The sequence below is a fragment of the Taeniopygia guttata genome, chromosome 18 (assembly GCF_048771995.1).
Source record: "Taeniopygia guttata chromosome 18, bTaeGut7.mat, whole genome shotgun sequence".
NCBI classification, from domain to species: Eukaryota; Metazoa; Chordata; class Aves; order Passeriformes; family Estrildidae; genus Taeniopygia; species Taeniopygia guttata.
The window spans coordinates 9,931,575-9,949,939 of record NC_133043.1 but is presented as its reverse complement, the minus strand read 5'-3'; the positions used below and the strand labels follow the sequence as shown (position 1 = coordinate 9,949,939).

The 18,365-nt window shown below is 41.3% G+C and overlaps 1 protein-coding gene across 2 annotated transcripts in view; it reads left to right on the top strand.

Moving 5' to 3' along the window:
* Positions 1–304: 304 nt before the first annotated feature.
* CA10 (carbonic anhydrase 10) overlaps positions 305–18,365 on the top strand; it is a 122,581-nt gene continuing 104,520 nt past the window's right edge. Inside the window, exons 1-2 of one of the 2 annotated variants that reach the window (XM_072936883.1) lie at positions 305–574; positions 1,170–1,666. In XM_072936883.1, the coding sequence (XP_072792984.1) occupies positions 1,606–1,666 (61 nt within the window). In that variant the 5' untranslated portion in view covers positions 305–574; positions 1,170–1,605. The remainder of the gene's footprint in view (positions 575–1,169; positions 1,667–18,365) is intronic. The other variant, XM_041719817.2, reaches the window with a different exon arrangement.

The window sequence follows — 18,365 nt, the reverse complement described above, 5'->3', positions numbered from 1 at the left end:
CCAGGTGCGCCTCTTTTTATTTTTTATTTTTTTATTTTTTTATGCCTGGGGTAGCGGGGGAGAGCAGAATCAAACCGGCCGCACATTTAAACACAAGTGAGCATCATCCTCTGGAATGATGCAGGAGCGAGCCGGGCGCCCCGTGGGCAGTCGGTGGGGCGTGCCTCCCCGCGCTCCCCGCTCCGGCCGGCCCGGTTCGGCCCGGTCCCGGTCCCGGTCCCGGTGCAGCGCGGCCCCGGTCCGGCCCGGCCCCGCCGCCCGCGCAGGCACCGCCCCCGCGGCGGAGCGCGCCCCCGCCGCGCCCGTGCGCGCCGCCGCCGCAGCCCCGCCGTGCCCGCGGCTGCCGCTCGCGGCCCCCGCAGCACCGGCGGCAGCCCGGGGACGTGGCGGAGGAGCCGCGGTCCGGGCGGGCAGGGCGAGCTCCGAGCAGCGATGGTGCTTCCCGAGAGCTGAGCTGGAGGCAGGCGGTGGCAGCCGGCGGCTCGCAGCTTGACCTCGGTTTGGTTTTGGGACTGTAGGCTGGAGCGGCACGTCCGTGAGCTGGGAGAGATAAAAACCAGGAGGATAATTGGGGGTAAGTGAGGGATTGCCCCAAAACTCCGCTGCTTTTTTTTTTTTTTTTTTTTTTTTTTTTTGGTTTGGCCGGGGGCGGGAGTGGAAGTGATGCAGAACTGTTGTACCCGGGGATGCCATCAGATACGCACTGCAGCGCGGGGGGCACTTCGCTAACTCTCGGTGCGAACCTCCCGGTGTGCCCTTCCTCCGCCACCAACCCGACGGAACTTCGGGTCTGAATCTCTTTTCCTTCTTGTTTAAATAAGTTTTTAAAAAACACCGGCGTGCTCAGCCAAGCCGCCGGGCGGTGCGCGCTTGATGCGGACTGCGCACTGGTGCCGTTCGCACCGGGACACACACACACCCACACACACACCCCCACACCGCTCCTCCGCTGCCGTGTGCCCGTTCTCCCGGCGGGGGCTGCGGGGTGCATCATCCATCCCTGCTCGGTGCTCGGTGCTCGGTGCGCGGGGCAAGCCCGACCCCTGCAGTCGGCTTTGCGCCGGGATTGCGGCGGGGCCGGGCCGGGCCGGGCCGGGCTGCGCGCTGCGGGCGCGGCGCGGATGGCGGCGCTTGCGGCCGGCGTTAATCTCTCTCCGCTCCTTCCCTAGCAGCAGCAACAGGAGGGGGAATCCCCCTCCCTCCGCCGCCTCCTTGCCCGGCATGCCGGCACTGCCCCGCTGAGACGTGCCAAGAGTTTTGGGCTTAATTCGCGCCTGGCCGCCCCTGGAATTGAGACTCTCCGGATATCGGATCGGTTGGGTTTGTTGTCTATGTCGTGTTGGGAAATCTGGTGGAATTTTTGCTCGCTCGAGGAGGAAGAGCCCGGTGTTGGCAGTTGGCTTCGTGGTCTTTTTTGGAGGGCGAAGGAAGGGAAGGGATCTCACTTCAGCCGTGTGGAGAGAGAGCTCGGACATGTGTTGTCAGCACATCTGGGGAATACAGTCTGCAAGTCCGAAAGGAAATTTGCTGGGATCGTTCGAACTGCGATATTGATCTTTGTTATTTTTTTTCGCCGAGGGATGCACTTGGCATGAGAATCGGAGGATGGAAATTGTTTGGGAGGTGCTTTTTCTTCTGCAAGCGAATTTCATCGTCTGCATTTCAGGTATGCAGCAAGCACAGAAAGGGCGAGGGAGCGGGGGAGATACCGCACAGGGTTCCCGGGTGTCCCCTTATTAAGGGGCAAGGGGAACAGTTAAACAGATCAAAACTGTAGTTGAAAAATCCATGAATGATGTACTGTGAGTGGGTTGTGACAGAAACCGACTCTCATCACTTTCCTCTCCCCCTTAATTCCAATACGTGAGTCTTAATTATCATTCATTGGTTGCAATAGACAATACGGTGTACTGATAAAAGATATGCTTGTAATTCCCAGTGTACCTGATTGTGATAATTATTTGCAACATTGCCATGATCCCAGAATCTCATATCTCTTGAAGTTCTTAAACTTGGCTGATGTGCAGATCCTGAAGGGTTTGTGGTTTGTTGATGGAGTTGTTATGTTCTGGTGCCACAGTGCAGTGTCTGCAAAGGGAGGGATAACAGTAAAGTGTCTCTGCTTTTAAAATTAGCTTTATTGTGTCTGTGCTCTGAAAATTATTTTTTTTCTTTAAAAAAAAGCCCCATTCAGGGAGCTCTGTGCTGGCTGGGATTTACAGCTTTATTTTAAGCTTGCAAAGATCGCTTTCCCTTCAATACGTAGAAAGTCAGGTCGTTTCAGTTGTCACCAGAGCTTGTCCAATTAATGAATAGGCACGGCTAGGTCTAGCGTAAAGGATTGGAACAATTTATTATTGGAGAAAACACTCTCTTTGACTGCAAAAGCCCTAGCTCCCTTGTCAATTTGTCCTGTTGGTCATGCTGGAATAATTACGTTGCAGGAGGCAGGTGGCCAGTTTTCTATTTGGGACACTTGAGGGAAGCCCATGGGGGTGAGGGCTGCCTGCATCTCCCTCTGCTCCACTTCCCACAGGCTGCCCCTGCCCTCCAGCCATTGCATAATCCAGAATGGGAGCAGGAGCAGCACAGGCATGGCACTGCTGGTGGTGGCCATCTCAGTGTTCAGCCTGGATGTCCGTAGGAGGAGGCAGCTCCAAAGCTCTCCTGGGACCATGTAGAGCTTGGCTGGGCTGTGTCCCAGCACAGCCCCCAGGCAGTAGCACCTGCAGCATCCCCCTGGCAGCTGGGAGCCCCACTGCGCTGCCTGCATCACCTCCCGGTTTATCCACCCTGCCAGCCCTGGGCTGGGCACACAGGAACGCTGGGGGCTCAGCATCCCTGGTCATTTGTCCTGCCTGCACCTAGCCCAAAGCTCCTTTATTCCCGAGCAAACAGCATCGCTGTCAGCCCCCGGTGTGCGTCAGCCTTCCTTTTATCCCTGCAGACTGGCACCATCTGCCACCAGGCACCCGGTGACACTGCCAGCACGCCGGGCTGACCTTCCACTCCTGCCCATCGGTACCAGCAGAAAAATTCGCTCTCTGGCTTTTTAGAACAGCAAAACCTGCTGCCTCTTGTCGTTGAAATCTCACACTTGGCTGTTTAGCCCAGTGTAATGTGCCACCTGTCCAGTGCTCCTCAAATCAGGTACTTTTGAAAGTACCACAGTGAGAATAGCAAACTGCAGCTGATTGCTCTCCTGGCCATGGTGACACTAACATCCTGAGACAGAAAGAAGCTGTCCCATTCTGTGCAGCTGCTGTGGCCGTGCATTTAGCTGTCAGCGTTCCCTGAGCTCCTGCCCTCCTTTCCTCCTCAGACAGGGGAGCTCAGGCTTCTGAGCCAGTGGGATCAGTCCTGCAGGGCTCCCATCGCTCTCCATCTCCCTCTAGCACTAATTCCTGATACTGTGCACACTCACACCATGGCTGCTTGCTTTTTCTCTTTTTTATTCTTTTTTTTTTTTTTTCTTTTTGGAGGGAATAAAGGGACTAAGTGAATGGTGAAATGCTTCTGCCTCATGGTTAAAGCTGTGGTTTCAGATAATTTTGACCACATAGAGGGTGTATACATGCTTCAGCCTTGTTTTCCTTTTTTCTTTTTCCTGGGGGTTTTTGGTTTTTTTCAAGAATCCTCACTATCTGTCGTCTTAGTAAAAAGGATTAAGATTTGTAGATATCTGACTGGCACTAATGCTCTGTATGTTGCCTCTGCTATCCTTTTTACACTGGGTTTTGTAGCAAATTATCTAGCTGGAATGTCTGGATAACAGTGCAAGTAGGAGCTGTCATGAAGCCTGTTAAGGGATTGCCTCAGCACAGGATTGCAAATGTATTTTAGCACTTCAGCACTGGTCATTCATTCAACATGTTACTTTAAAAACCGACTAGTTGAGCACTGGTGTTGCAAATTACTGGAATGTGGATTGAGGAATGTGGCAGTATTTCCTATTTTTTTTTCCCTTTCTTATTCATTAAGCTGTTTCAGCAGTGAAGACTCCAGACAGGTTTGCTGTACACGGATCTTTCCTGAACATTAGCAAATGCTTGATTCAGTGTCTATTTAAACCTGTGATCTTTCTCCTGCTAATTCCAGTGGTTATTTGGATTAGGACCTATTAGGGGCTGCTCTTCAAAGGGATAATGTCATTCACTGAATTGAACACTATTAAGTTTTTAATCATTATTAATAAACTTATTAAACACAGGTTCAGTGTTATGTCTTTTGCTGTATATTTATAAAATATTTAAGTATAAATTATGCTGAATGTAGCACTTGTGCTGGTTTTTTATTTAAAATAAGTAATGATGACGGTATACAGTTGACTTTTTGGTGTCTTTTAAATTCATGAATTTCTTGGAGACTTAGTATATGAAAAGTAATTTAATCTATTAAAAATAGGTGTATATATATTTTCAAAATATTTTATACTTAAATTTTTTTATGAATCAGTTGCTTGTGTGTGTGAGAGATTGACTGTTTTGGAAGAAATTATACTGAGATTTAGAAATTGTTTTGCTTTTTTTTCATTACTGGCTCTTCCATGTGTTTGGGAAATAAATTGTCTGTGAACTTTGGGAACAGAATATTTTTATTTTCTTGCCATACTGAATTAAGGCTTTTGCTACTTGGAATTGCTTGTTTCTGCAGATGCAAACGAGAAATACAAACAGGCTGAAGGACCACAAAAACCATTTCTGTCCTTCAGACAGAAAGGAAAGCCCTTGCTTTCCTTCAAAGTCATATTAAGTCCTTTGAATTGTAGTTTCTGAGAAAAATAGTCATTATTTGTGTTATGACTTTTGAGGTTTTGTCCTTTTAATAATAGTGTTCAGCATAGAAGGAGCACAGAGCAGAGGAAGTGAAGATGTCCTGCAGACAGAATGCTGGAATAAGCCCTCACTGGATGTTGTTCCTTTGAAGATGCAGATACTCCTGGCACAGGAATTATATTGTTTTCATACAAAGAAAATAGTAGTTGCTGTATGATGTCCAGAATTTCCTTCCTGAGTAATAATACCACCGAATATGAATTAGCATCAGTGTTCTCAATGTTCTCAGGTGGCTGTCACCTCTCTTACACAATCATTTGTATGAACCTTAAGGAAAGTTTTTTGTGAATTTAAATATTAACAATCAATTTCAAGAAAAAACAAAGCTAGGATTCTTGGTTTAAATAAGAAAATAAAGTTGTTTTGAGTATTGATTAAGAAGGTTTCATGTACATTTTTCTGTTAATGCATCAAGAAAATGATTTCTAAAACTGGCATGATCAACATATTTGTGCCTTCCTATGAATTGATTTACTATCTCTTATTGGTTTGGCTTACATGGGTGAAAGCTGTCTGTTATTTGGAAGTGTTTTCATCCTTTGCCATATTGTCAGGGCACATGGGGCCAAATCCCTTTTAAGTTGCAACTTCCGTGGCCTATTTGGCAACACGCAAGTGCCATAAATCCTGTATGGTAACCAACTGAGATGGTGTGAAAACCCCCTCATCTGTCCAGGAATTTCACTATGTATTGAGCATCTGATATGGCATCTCTGGCACTGAGGACTAGAGGTGGATTTGGAGTACATTCATGCTTGATTTTCTGTCTTGCAGCTTCTGCAGTCTCTGAGCTCTTATTACCTGGCATAACACAGAGATGCCCTATAGGAACTCTAAATTATGCCAGAACTGGGATTACATGGTCTGTAAGGTCTGATAACTTCTTCTCATATCATCACACAATCTGAGATAATTCAAACAGAAGTACTCTTGTAGAAGAGAAGAATATCAAAGCTCTAATGTCCAACATTAGAACAGTGAATGGTTCATTATGTTAGGACAAAAATGTTGAAACTGTGTTAATTATCCTCAATTAGAGTCACAGAAATAGCTTTTTCTGTCACTTTTTAAAGTAAGATATGTAATATTCTAGGGGAAGGAATTATTCACAGCATGCATATATATACACACACACCCACACACCCACACACCCACACACCCACACACCCACACATATATATATATATATGAAAGTGGGCACTAGGCCTATAGGAAGGTGTAACATGTAGAGGATTTCTGGTAACTTTTAAACTTCTTAAAAGGTCTAAAGAGGTTTCTGCTTGAAAATTCTATGGAAATAGCCTTTGTAGTCTGCTGTAAATGTCTGCTTTTACCTTTTTTTTTTTTTTTTTGTGCATCTCTTGTATATTTTATAATTTTATTTATTTTCATTATTAGTTTTACAACTAGAGCATGACCAGATAAGATAAAAATATGTGTGCTGTTCCAGCACTTTAGTGCCTATGTTAAGGTAGTAGACTGGAAGGTTTATGAGTAGTTTTTGCACGTATTATGCTGAGCTATTTTCCATCCAATAAACTGGTGGAAAGAAACTGGTTATTGCTGCTATTCTTTTCCAAATGTCAGTGATGTAGATACCCAGTTTTCAAACCTCTTCACTTTGTTCATTGTAATCCAATTGAACTAGATACCAAAATTTAAATGCCCCACAGCTTTTAACTTTTCTGATACTGTTGCCAGAAAAATACCACAGCCAGCTGTAAACCACAAATAACTAATAAGGATGTAACTTTTAGAAAAATAATAAAATAAACATACAGTCTTTTTCCCTCCCTTTGTCATTAGTCCTTAACTTGGTCAAACTTTAAGTATAGAATGGGAAGAATCGTGCACTGACTCAACCAAAGGGGCTTCTAAGCACATGCATGGAGGAGGCAGCTAAGCAATGTTATCCTTTTTTTTCATCTCTAAATGTGTTGACATCTCTATGTTTTGGAAATAGCATTTGAGTAGATGAATTTAGAGGGAAATGTGGTTTCTGAAAAATCATCCTCTTGTCAGTTTTGTGGGTTGTTTCCAATTTTAAGTTCCTTCCTGCTGTTAACTACTATACAGCCCTGTTCTGCTTCGGGAATAATCCTAAGAGGATTTTTTTGCTTTGCCAGCAGGACTCCTATGGATTATTAATGCTAAAAGAAAAAGATAATGAGTGCCAGTGAAGGATCTTTTGTATGTGTGACCATGGAAAACAAGTGTTTGAAGTGACTATGTCCTCCAGCAAACCCTACATTCCCAGTGGGATGGTGTTTGGGAAGCTGAGGGAGCAGGTTAGGAAGAGTTCCTGCTGCCACAGCTGAAGTTTATTTGGCAATATGACATTCTTGGGCTGCTAGAAAGAGAATTAACTTGCATTTACCATCATGGCAGAGTAAAGAAACCTCAGGAAAAAATAGTGCTGCAAATTTATACCTGCTGGTAAAAAAGGATCACAATACTTCAGTAGTGTTCCTGGGAGTGAAATTTTATGCAGAGCGAGCTGTTTGTTTCTACATCAGTGGAATGCCACACAGCTTGGAGTTCCCACATGGGAAGCGACAATTTTGGAAAGGAAGCACTGCTGCTGGAATGGAAAGGTGTTTGAGTGACCCTATGGTTGTCCCCACTGCTGGAAAGGGAAGGATTTTTACTGACCCTATGCAGGTTTCAATCCTACAGCTGGGGCGTGTGTAAACATTTACTGACAGGAGAGTTCTCTGAATGGGACTGCTTGTCTTGATTTTTCTAAGAATGAAAGGTATGAATGAAAGAGCTTTGCATTACATTTCAATTAAAAAGAAAAAACATATAAAAAGAATTTTGGTGTCAGAACTTGGAGCAGCTTGCAGGGAATACACAGTGTTGGCCACGCTTTCACAGATGGAGCTGAGGTAAAATGTCACGTGGAAATTCAGTCAGCAAGACTTGGAGTAGCTGCAGTCCGTTTTCACTCTTATTTCTGCCTTGTAAGACAAGCAGAAATGTGTTTTTGGTCAGGGTGTGGGGCTGGATCCCCTCAGTGAGTGCAGGGTCACATAAAGGCCCTGGTGTGTCCCCTCACGGCCTGCATCCTCCTTCTCTCTTTGCCTTTCTATTACAAGGTGTTTTTTCTCCTCATCATACATGCAGTGAGATACAGTTATGGTATACATAAGAATTAAATCAATTAGAATTAAATTGGTTTCCAGGAGTTAGCATGATATTAAGGAAAAATTCAGATCCAGACAAGGTTCCTCCATAAATGGTTATTTAAATTCTGTTTAAATTACTAAGATTCACTCAGTTGGCCTTTTTCTGGTTCTATTTGGGCTGTGAGTAACGAGTGGGTTCCTCCAAATGCAGCACTTTGCTGCCTCGTGTTTCACATCCCCTCAGTGTGGGTGTAGGTGACAACGCACAGTAAAGGGCACCATAGATTTTGGTCCTAAATTTTCTCTCTGAAATTTTCTCTCAGCAGCCCAACAGGTTCCTTTCTGTACTGCTGGAATTCTTGGATATACTCTGAACACATACGTGTTCCAATTCACAGTATGTGAATTTGTTTTGAGGGTGAAACCTCACCCCAGGGCATTTTGCCCATCATGTCAGAACTCCTCCCATTTTTTATTTCACATTATAATCACCTGAATTCAACATTTGTGGTGTTCTGGGGTATGTTTTTGTTCACATTCATATTTATAAGCATTATCTTATTGTCATACTGGTTTTTGTACCTGCTAGAAAACAAAGTAATGTATAAGGATTCCACAGTCTCCTCTTGCCCATACAATTCTGAGGGTACTGTGTGGCAGTAATTCCAACTGGAATTTCAGGTTATCTGCAGATGCATAATTTTTATCTTCAGTAGCCCCCCTAGCACTCTCTCCAAGTTGTTAACAATTCATCTTTGCCAGTTTGTAATTGTACCTTTGCTCTAGTCACAGGTATTTAGCTCACTGTGAGACATGATGGAAAATACAGTAATAAATAATAGGATTTATTTTATTAGGTAAGTATAAAAGCTAAAAACTGAGTTATCCTCTTTATGTTTTATTTTGATATATAACAGCCAGATTCAGCAAAATGCAAAACTTTAAAGATAGATTTAAGTGTTCTGCTGAATCTGAGTCTTAACATGTAATTGTATAAAACAACTTCGATTAAGGATGTGCTGAAGTGCTTTGCTGAAGCAAAGAGTAGTAGTGGTATAATACATGAATAATACAAAATCCTAGGAAAAGCCCAGCTAAGATGAGCGAAAGTTTTCATAATCTCTCTTTAAATTATACAGTTGTATAGAAAATAGTTTTTTATCTGGGTAAAATAATCCTTACCCAGTTATTTATGAGGTAAAGCAAATATGCAGGCTTTTCTAGGGTGATGAACACAGCAAGATAAACATGCAGATTTCATATAAAGTGGATTGTATTTTGTTAATTTTCACTGTATGGATGCCCTAAAAGAAACAAACACTATCTTCCACAATAGTAAACACAACCAGAAGACTAAAAACTGAAATTACAAGAGATGAATTGTAGTATGCAATGCATTTTATATGTGAGTTTCTGTACCACTTTCTTCCCAGCACAAATACTAATTTTCTCTTGATTTGACCTCAAGTCCTGATATAAAGAGGACATTCAATGGAATGGGGACTCACCTTTGGATCAGGTGGTGCCTACAGAGATGTTTGGGACACTTCATGCTAATTCTGTGCAGGCGGCTGGCAGAGTTTAGACTGGATGAGCAGAGTTTAGTCAGACTGAGAGAAAACTCTCTTGGGGGGGAAAACCAGAATATTTGAGGATCTGTTGCTCTGCGTTGGGACCAAGCAAGGCAAACACGTCCTCTCCACTGCTGGTGGCATAGTCAGGCTGTGTCAGCAGAAAAATTCCTCATGTTTTAAATGAGGTAAGGCTCATTTATAGTACTATGAATTCATTTCTACCACACACAAAAAAGTTTTGTACTATTTATAAAAAAAGCCGGGCGTCTCTGCAATGCATTTACATCATATTTATGTATTTGGATTATATCTACCAAAGGGCACACAGCTTGCAGACTTTCTCCTTTATCTCCTCCAGTCCTTGTCCTACTTTGGTGCTACTTAAAGCTTCAAAAACAGCAGCAAGTAACTCTCAGAACTCCCTTTTTTAGTTCCCTGCTCTATGTAACTGGGACCTTCTGCATCTGCTGTGTTTTTATGTTTTTAAATATTTATTTACTCTGCAGTAATAAAAGAGTGTTTCTGATTGCAAGGTAGTCAGCATCTTTCTTTTAATGCTCCTGTAAAGGAACCTGTGGCTCAGACTTCAAGCCACAGGAAGCAACAGCTGAATTCAAATCCTTTTTGCAATGTGTCCCTTTCAATGGCTTCTTTACCGATGTGCTGATAACTGTTGTGGAGGACTAAATGATGAAATGTGTCTGGATCGCTTAATATAATCACATTACTGGTCATTTAAGAATTTATTCTAGTCACTGAATATTCCAGAAGTTATTATCTTTGAAATAAAGCATTCTTCTATTTAATACTAGTGCATTATTTTTAAAACTCAGGTTTTTTGTATGTAACTTTTCCTGATCTTATATAAACTGTACAGAAATAATCTCCTGGCATTTGCCTAGGATGACAGTCATCAATTCCTACATGTTTATTTAAAATCTTATGTAGAAAATTAGTATTTGTTTTCGACAACTTTATTTTGAACATTTTTTCCAGGAAAGAAAGAAAGCTTTGCTAATATAGGCTGAAATGAAATGCAAAATAAAATCTTTAAAATCAGCTGTTAATTCAGGGAGGTAGTGTGCAGAGGAATTGCTCAGCCATAAATGTTGGCCTGGAGTTGAGTTAAACATGAAGCAGAGGTCCCTTGGTAAATAGTGCCATCAGAAAGGTGCCATGACCTCTGCAGTGGGGATTAAGGTGTGGGAGAGGACCATGCTCAGGAGCTTTACTGGTCACGTGTCAGAATGATTTTCAATCACTTTGGTTATTGCTGGATTAAAATTGAGGCTGCAGAGATTAATGGTCTGTTGTTACTAATCCACTAAACCCCTCTTCCCAGATCTTTTAAATTGACTGAACCTGCAGATTGTTAAGTAACTGAGAGATATGGATTTGTAACGGTTTTAACTGTCTTTCTTCATGTTTGGTGTTAGCAGTATCTTATTATTTATTGCTCTTTGAGGCTGATCTTGGCTATTCTTGAATGGAAGTGAACTTTATGCTTTTTTATTTCCCCTATTCTATAGCAGACTAAGGATGTGTACCATGTGGATGAAGAAAGCGTTGCATTGTTTAGATATGAGCTGGCATTAGTAGAAGCTAAAATAAGAAGTACAGAAATTAAATGTTGGTTTTACTTTGTGGTACAACTCTCCCTAACTGTTAAAACAGCCCCTATGTCCCTTCAGTCTGTCTGCCATTAACAGGGGTGGTTGTCACCCCAGGTGGGTTTTACTGACATTTGAGGATGTGGCCAAAGTCAAAATGGCTGTTCAAGCTTTTGCAGAATTACATTTTCCTTAACTAGCAGAGTATTTGGAGTGTCAGGACCCACAGCTTTTTGCAGAGATCTAGCACAGTGAGACAGAATGTCTGGACTTATTTTCAGTACTTAATTTCTCTGCAGGTATAAAAAAAAAATCTCCAGGTAAAAAACAATGTACAAATTTTAAAAACCTCAAAAACAGAGAGGAAGAAAATAATGAAACGAGTCATCTGTCTACTGTGACATGAGGTAATTTTGGACACTACAGAGCAGTGGTTTGGGGTTTCAGCAGGGGTCTGTAAATAAGACTTTTAATAGGTCTTCATCAGTACTGTATAGGTGAGACTAAAGCTAGGGCAGAGGGAATAGGCTGTGGAAGAAACCAGACTCTGGTTGTGGCTGGGAGAGTTTGGGGGATATTTAATCTGTAGGAATGTCTTTACATGGGGCAAGGAGAAGGATATGGAGTACCTTGTGTGTGTGTTTTGGGCCCTATTTACCACCTCTATATGAAAAACTGTCTATTGGAATTTTTTTTTGGCTTTCATGTGTTTGCAGTTTGGTGCCATGCCCCATGCTAAAAGTCAAATTAAAGAAGAATTTGATTTTGAGCTCTAGAAAAATACAAAATACAGTCTTTCAAAAATTATTTCCTTTGATGAAAGGGGCTGAGTACCTGGTGCCTGCCAGAGTGGTGTGGGCATACACAATGTCTGTATAACATACAGATGGGGTGTTTTAATTTTGTTTTGATTGAATAAATAATGTTAGTCTATCTCTAAACAAGAAGGTTTGGTGTTTAAATGAAGTTCAATGTGACTGTCTCCTTAAGAGGAAACATGGTTGAATTATCACCTAATTACGTCTTGCTCTGAATGTGGTTTTGATTCCTGTCTTTCTGTGATGAAACAAGCAGGGATTTTTTGCCTTTGTTTCTCTGCAGAAGTTAGGAAACAGAAGAAAGTATAGCTTTTTATTTTAACTGTACTTGAAATAATGTGCGTTGAAAATGGAAGTAATCTCGCTTTGTAACTTGCGTAAATTAATAACCCATTAAAATTACTGAAAAATAATGCATTTCTGATTCAAAGGGTCAATATTTAATAACATTTGATGATTATTAAATTGCTACGAATGTATTGTACATCTTTATACTAGCATACAGCAAGGTAATGTGCCTTTAACACTATAATTGACTTAAACTCTGCCAGGGAATTCCTGGGATTAAAATAAACCCTTTATCTCATGCAACCATCTTTGTTTCTGAGCTCTGGTGACTTGGCTTATTCTTTTGCCTTCTGGTTATCTCAGTTAATAGTATGTCTTGATTAAGGACTGCAAGGCGCTTTTACATCTGTTCTTGTCACAAAGCTTCGTAGGACAAAGTAGGCCAAAGATACCTCATCTTGCAAACTATGGACCTCCAGTTATGTCTTTTCCTCCTCAGTACTGTGTTCAAATAAAACTGGGACCGTGGAAGTAAACCCAAAGCACTTAAATGAATTTCTGGCAAGCTTTCTTGATGAAGAAATTAATAATAAAAGATTGAAATGTATATTACTGGATTAAGAAAATGAAGTTTTTGTCCTATCAGCTATGAGAAAATACTGTCTTACTTTCTTGTATAGGCTATACTTTATGTAAATCAGCATAACTCAAAAAAGCTGTTCTAGTTCATTAACAAGGGAGTGAGCCCAGAGCTTGGATCCTGCAGGTTCAGGTCCTGAGATGAGGTCTTTTTTCAGGCATTTTGGTGAGCCTGATGTGCTCACTAGCTCTGTGAACCTGAATGTTTATTGCCTGGTTAAATCCAGGTTCAAGACTGCCTTAAACAGTGTAACTCTTGCAAAATAAAAACATAATCTGCTCATTTTTGGGGATTTGTTTTTTCTAGCAGTCATACATAGAAAACCTGATTATCGATGGTCCATTTTTCCAAAGCTTCTGCCATCTCATGCACTTTTGGTATTCCTTTTTTTTTTCTCAGTTGCTCTTAGAGGCAGTATTAACAGATGGTAGGCATTGCTCATTAAATCTGCATCTACACCTCTCCAAGGACTGCAAAGATGTTGGGAAACAGATTATGTTACTGTAGCGATTGCTTAGAAGCCTGGAACTTACTGTGCTATTCCTACGCAGTTTTCACTATCAGTGGATTTGGAGCTATAAATACTATAAATACATTGGTGAAAGGATTCTAACTTAGCCAGGTATGTATATCCATCTCCCTCGTTTTTCCTTCTGCATCTCAAATGAATTTACATTTTCCTAGTGGCCACTAGTAGTGAATCTGCTCTCAAATCAGCTCTTTCTGAAACAGCCTTTTCTGCTTCTTTTTTCATTGGGATATTGACATGTTATTTTAAACACCTTGCCTAATTGTCTTCAACAATGCAGAAATGTTGAGCCCCTAAATGTGATATGAGATCCATACTGCCACTATAACTAAACAATTATGTAAAAGAGATCATTAAACTCATCTAAGACATCTTTTTGAAAAACCCTCTTTTGAGACTGATAAAAGAACAAAAGCAAATTCTCACAGATTGAGCAAAATGTCTTTGTTTCTTCTATATTTGCTGTATTTGTGCTTTGGTAGTGTCATAGTCAACAGCTCTTCCCTTTTACCTAAATGACTTCATGCTTGACATAAAACCTATATATCTGTAGCTTTTAGTGGCCCACCTCCATTTCCGTGTCACCTGAGCTGCTTTTCCGTTGCCTTGAGGTCACTTTCTCTGTAATGCTGAGCTCTTCTTGCTGTTCTGTCCCCAGCTGTGGCACTTTGAAGAGATGAAATACAGAGATGTTCCATTGAGGCTGTCTGACCCTGGATGTGTCTTTGCTGAAGAGGCTCACTCTACTGTGTGAGTCAAAAGGGCTTCATGCCAGTGTGGAATTCACTTTCAATATGTTTCTAAATTGATGGGGAGAGATGCAGAAACCCAGCTAGCAGATAAGAATTCTCATTTTGTCTTCTTGTTTGCTCTGATTTGGAGCTAATGGGGTGTGACTGGCAATCCCAAACACATCAGTATAACCAGAAACTTGGTGCTCCCTTCTTGTTCCTCTGAAGCTTTTATTTTCTTTACTAAAAGTGCTGGATCAGAAAGGTTAAGTTATTGTTGATTCCATGGTTCATGGAGAGTTAGGATTTAGTTCACATTCATTTCATAGCTGACCTGTATTAGGGATAAGGAAGCTCAAATGTAGTAGTGCATAAAGTGGAAATGAAATCTACCCCTGCCATTTTTACAGAACAAAAACAACCCTTTTGTGTTTGAACTACGCATAGCAAGGAGTAAAAATCAAGTAATCTATCATAGAATTCTGCATTTGTTGTTTATGTTTTTCTGTTTTCTAATGTTCTGAAAGCAAAGGCTGAACAAAATTATATTTTAAATTAAATACCACTTTCAATAAAGGCCTACAAAATAGGCAGGCCTAGGATGAATTTAGCCTGGTTTGTATTAATTTAGTTTGTTTATTTGGAAGATGCTGAAGTGAATCCAATTAAACCAATCTAAATCTCTCCAGTAAAATTTCTGAGCATAGACAAGGATTGTCTACCTTATATGCACATTTTTTCCTGGCAATTTACAATATACTCAGGGAGATTTGCAATATGAAGGAGCCATCTAAAGTAGCAACAAGAAAACAAGATTTTTTTTTAAGTCCCCAGCATTGATAAAATGAAGAGTGGGATAGTAAAGAGTGGAGTAAAGTGTTCCTTCATGAACAGTTAATAGAAATTGTGTCCCTAAGCAGGATTAATACAGAATTAGTTGATATTAATTGTTAATTATTGATATGCCAGTGATGAGGTTTTTGTCAGTACCACAGCAGGATTGATCCTGTTTCCTAAAGGTGCAGCATAGGAAATGTATAAGTGCTCCATAATTTCAAGTAGTAAAAATCAGAATTGAAGGTGCTTCACTGAGTAACTGGAATATTTAAACTGTCCTTAATTCCTCTAGGAGTCTTGCTTCTGATCCCAACAAAACCACTGAAGCTGTCACCACTAACTTTCACTCCACGAAAACTGGACTGTGGGGCAGCAAGTGACTTTCACCTAACGTATTTCAAAGCTTGGGCAGTTTGAGGTCACTGACTTTCATTCCTGAGCATAATTTTCTCCTCACCCTTGTCTGTCATTGCTTGCAACCCAATCCTCAGTTCTGAGTTAGGAGAGAAGAAGGACATAGGGAGATCAGTGAGGGATCCCCCTTACTGAGAAATGAAGAATATTTGGTTGTGAAGGTTGAAGAAGAGTGGAGAAATAGATAAAAGAACAAGATACAGATTAATAGGGAGAATGCAGGTAATGGAAGATAGCACTGAAGTTGGGTGTTCCATATTGTACTTCGCCAGAAACAAGTGAGAAAGAGCATTGACGACAGTCCACTTTCCTAATTGCTTTTGGTTCTGGTTCTAAATAGTTAGGAATTGGATTGGTAGCTCCCAAAGGAACAAGACAATATCTTTGCTGAAGAGTCACAGAAATAGAGATGTAGAGACCCTGACTGTTCAGTCATCAAATCTTGATTATTTTTTTTTTAATCCTTACATTAGAGCACAGAGGCTGCCAGAATCCTTCAAGACAGAATTGTTAATAACTTAAATGCTGAAGTTCTCCACTGTGTTGCTGTTGACCTTTGGAGAGTCTGACTGCTTACTGAGATTATTTCATTAGTATTTGCACATTGACTTCCTGCCAAAAAGTCAATCTGCTTTTCCTTTGCATGGTTTTGTTATTTTGAAGGTCTTCAGCTGTGGAATAAAATGCACTATGTAACAAAGAGCTGGCAGAGTCGGATGCTTGCCAGTAAAAGCCTTCCCAGGTACAAGTTCGGTGAGGCTGAAATATTGCAAGTGTTTTATGTGGCCTCCTTTCGCTTGTGCCTTACCTAACATCCCTGTTCCTGAAGAAAGGCAACAGTTGGTTTTAGTTCCCACTGTCCCCAAGAGAATCATCCGCTTGTTATCTACAGGGTAGAATTTATTAGAACTTGGGACCTTGACTTTGCTTTTGTTCTTTTATCAACCTCAAAACAGGTTGTTTTTTTTTAATATGTCTATGATGAGTTTAATGATCCCTCTCATAGAGTTGTTTAGTTTTAAGTGGCATTATGGACCTCATGTCATATTTAGTTGCTCAGAATTTCTGCATTGTTGAAGGCAATTATTCAAGGTGTTTAAAATAACATGTTAATATCCCAATGGAAAAAGCATTAGAAAAGGCTATTTCAGAAAGGGCTGATTTCAGTTCATTTCAAATTCAGAACAAAAAATGAGGAAGATGGATGTACGTCATATCTTCTTTTTATTCTTTTTCCATGGTTTCCTCCCAAAAAGGAGAGGAAGGTCAGAATGTCAAGAAAGATCTGGATGGAGCTATCAACTTCCCATAAGCAGTTCAAGATGTCTGAATCATGAATGTCCTGTTTATTGAGCCTGCAGGGCTGAGATAATTTTTTTTTATGGTAGACAGAAATTGATGATCCTGTCAAATATTTGGAGCCTGGAGGACGAAGGTATGTTTTATAATTTACCATTAGGCCTGGGTTCTATCCTTTAGTCTACTGGCAAGGCCTACATTCCACAAGGGATGCACTATAGTAATTCTCATGTTCCAGTCCAGTGAAGTACACAAACAGCTGCAATCTGCAAATGCTGCAGAATCGGGATGAGTTTCAAGGAGAGCCCAATTAGAAGCACATGAAGGCAGCCTGGCCTGTCTCCCTGGAATAGGGCATGCCTGACTGTGGGTATTCATCTGGTGCCTGACAGCATGGAACTCTCCTCCTAATTGGAGCTTTTGGATGCTACTACAGCCTAAATGATATTCTGCACAGTAAGTCAGCATAGCTCCACTGATCTTTCTAAATATACACCTGAGTTGTCCTAGCTAGTGACTGCCTCTTCCTGGAGGTGAGAGCAGTGAGGATTATTACTCTGTTATTTCTAGGTTAATGCACTGGAACCTCCGGCTCAGGAGATTCCTAAACCTCTACCTGTTACGGCAGGAATGCTTAAAATAAAGGATCTCTCTTTGCTGCCTATTTTTGTGTTCTTTTTTCCAACATTTTGCTGCTTACTAGTGCAGTTCCCAAACTTGTTTCCACCTGAATCCAGGACGTGGGATAAGTGGAGATGGGGCAGCTTTGAATAAAAAAAAGCTGAAAAAGCAGGTGTTCAGCTCAAAACCTGTGTCCCCTGGTTCTGTCCATGCTCCTCAAGTGTCCTTTCATTGCTGTAACTGCTGGCCTAGGCACTCACTTCCCCAGGCATATCCCCTCTCCTACTCCCAGGAGCTCTTCTGTAACCAGCTCTTAAAGGGAGCACTCCTGTCTCATCTCCTGGGTTTTTCCCAGGCTGCTGAATCTCATCTGCTGTTGTTCTTTCATATAAATCAGATTCACATTATTGTGGTTGCAAATATCATGCCCACAGATGCACACCACATCACACATATGCATAGATTTGCATATATGAGTGTGATAAAAATGGAGTCGGCATCTGAGGGAAACAGATTTCTTTGGTAAGCTCAAAATAAGTTCCAAAGCCTACGTCTTATCAAATGAAGGGCTTTAGACTAGAATTTGGGATCTGCTATAACTGGGAATGGCTGGGTGAGGACAATTGTGCTGGGGTGGGCAGATGAGCAGACATCTGCTGTGGAGGAGATTGTGCCCAAATAAGAAGCTATGGAATGGTAGAAGCAGAAAAAGGGGAGAAAATTAGTTTGAGAAGTGCGGGCCAAAGACTGGAAGGACTTCATTTTGTAATCACCTTGGTAGGTACTAAATTAGGCTATTTGATAAAGGGGTTTTTTTTAAAGTTTTCTTTAAAAATGAGAGGAGAAGCAAGTGAGGAATTTGTACACTTCACAACTAAAGTTATCTTAACACTTTAAAAATTGCATTGCAAAAGTTGTGTGGGTAAAGACACTAATTGGGCACATTATTGTTTTAATGCAGAGGTTGGTGGGATGCAGTGAATAAAGCAACAGATTGCAGGAAGAGGAAAAGATAGTCACAAAGTAATTTAAGGCTTATCT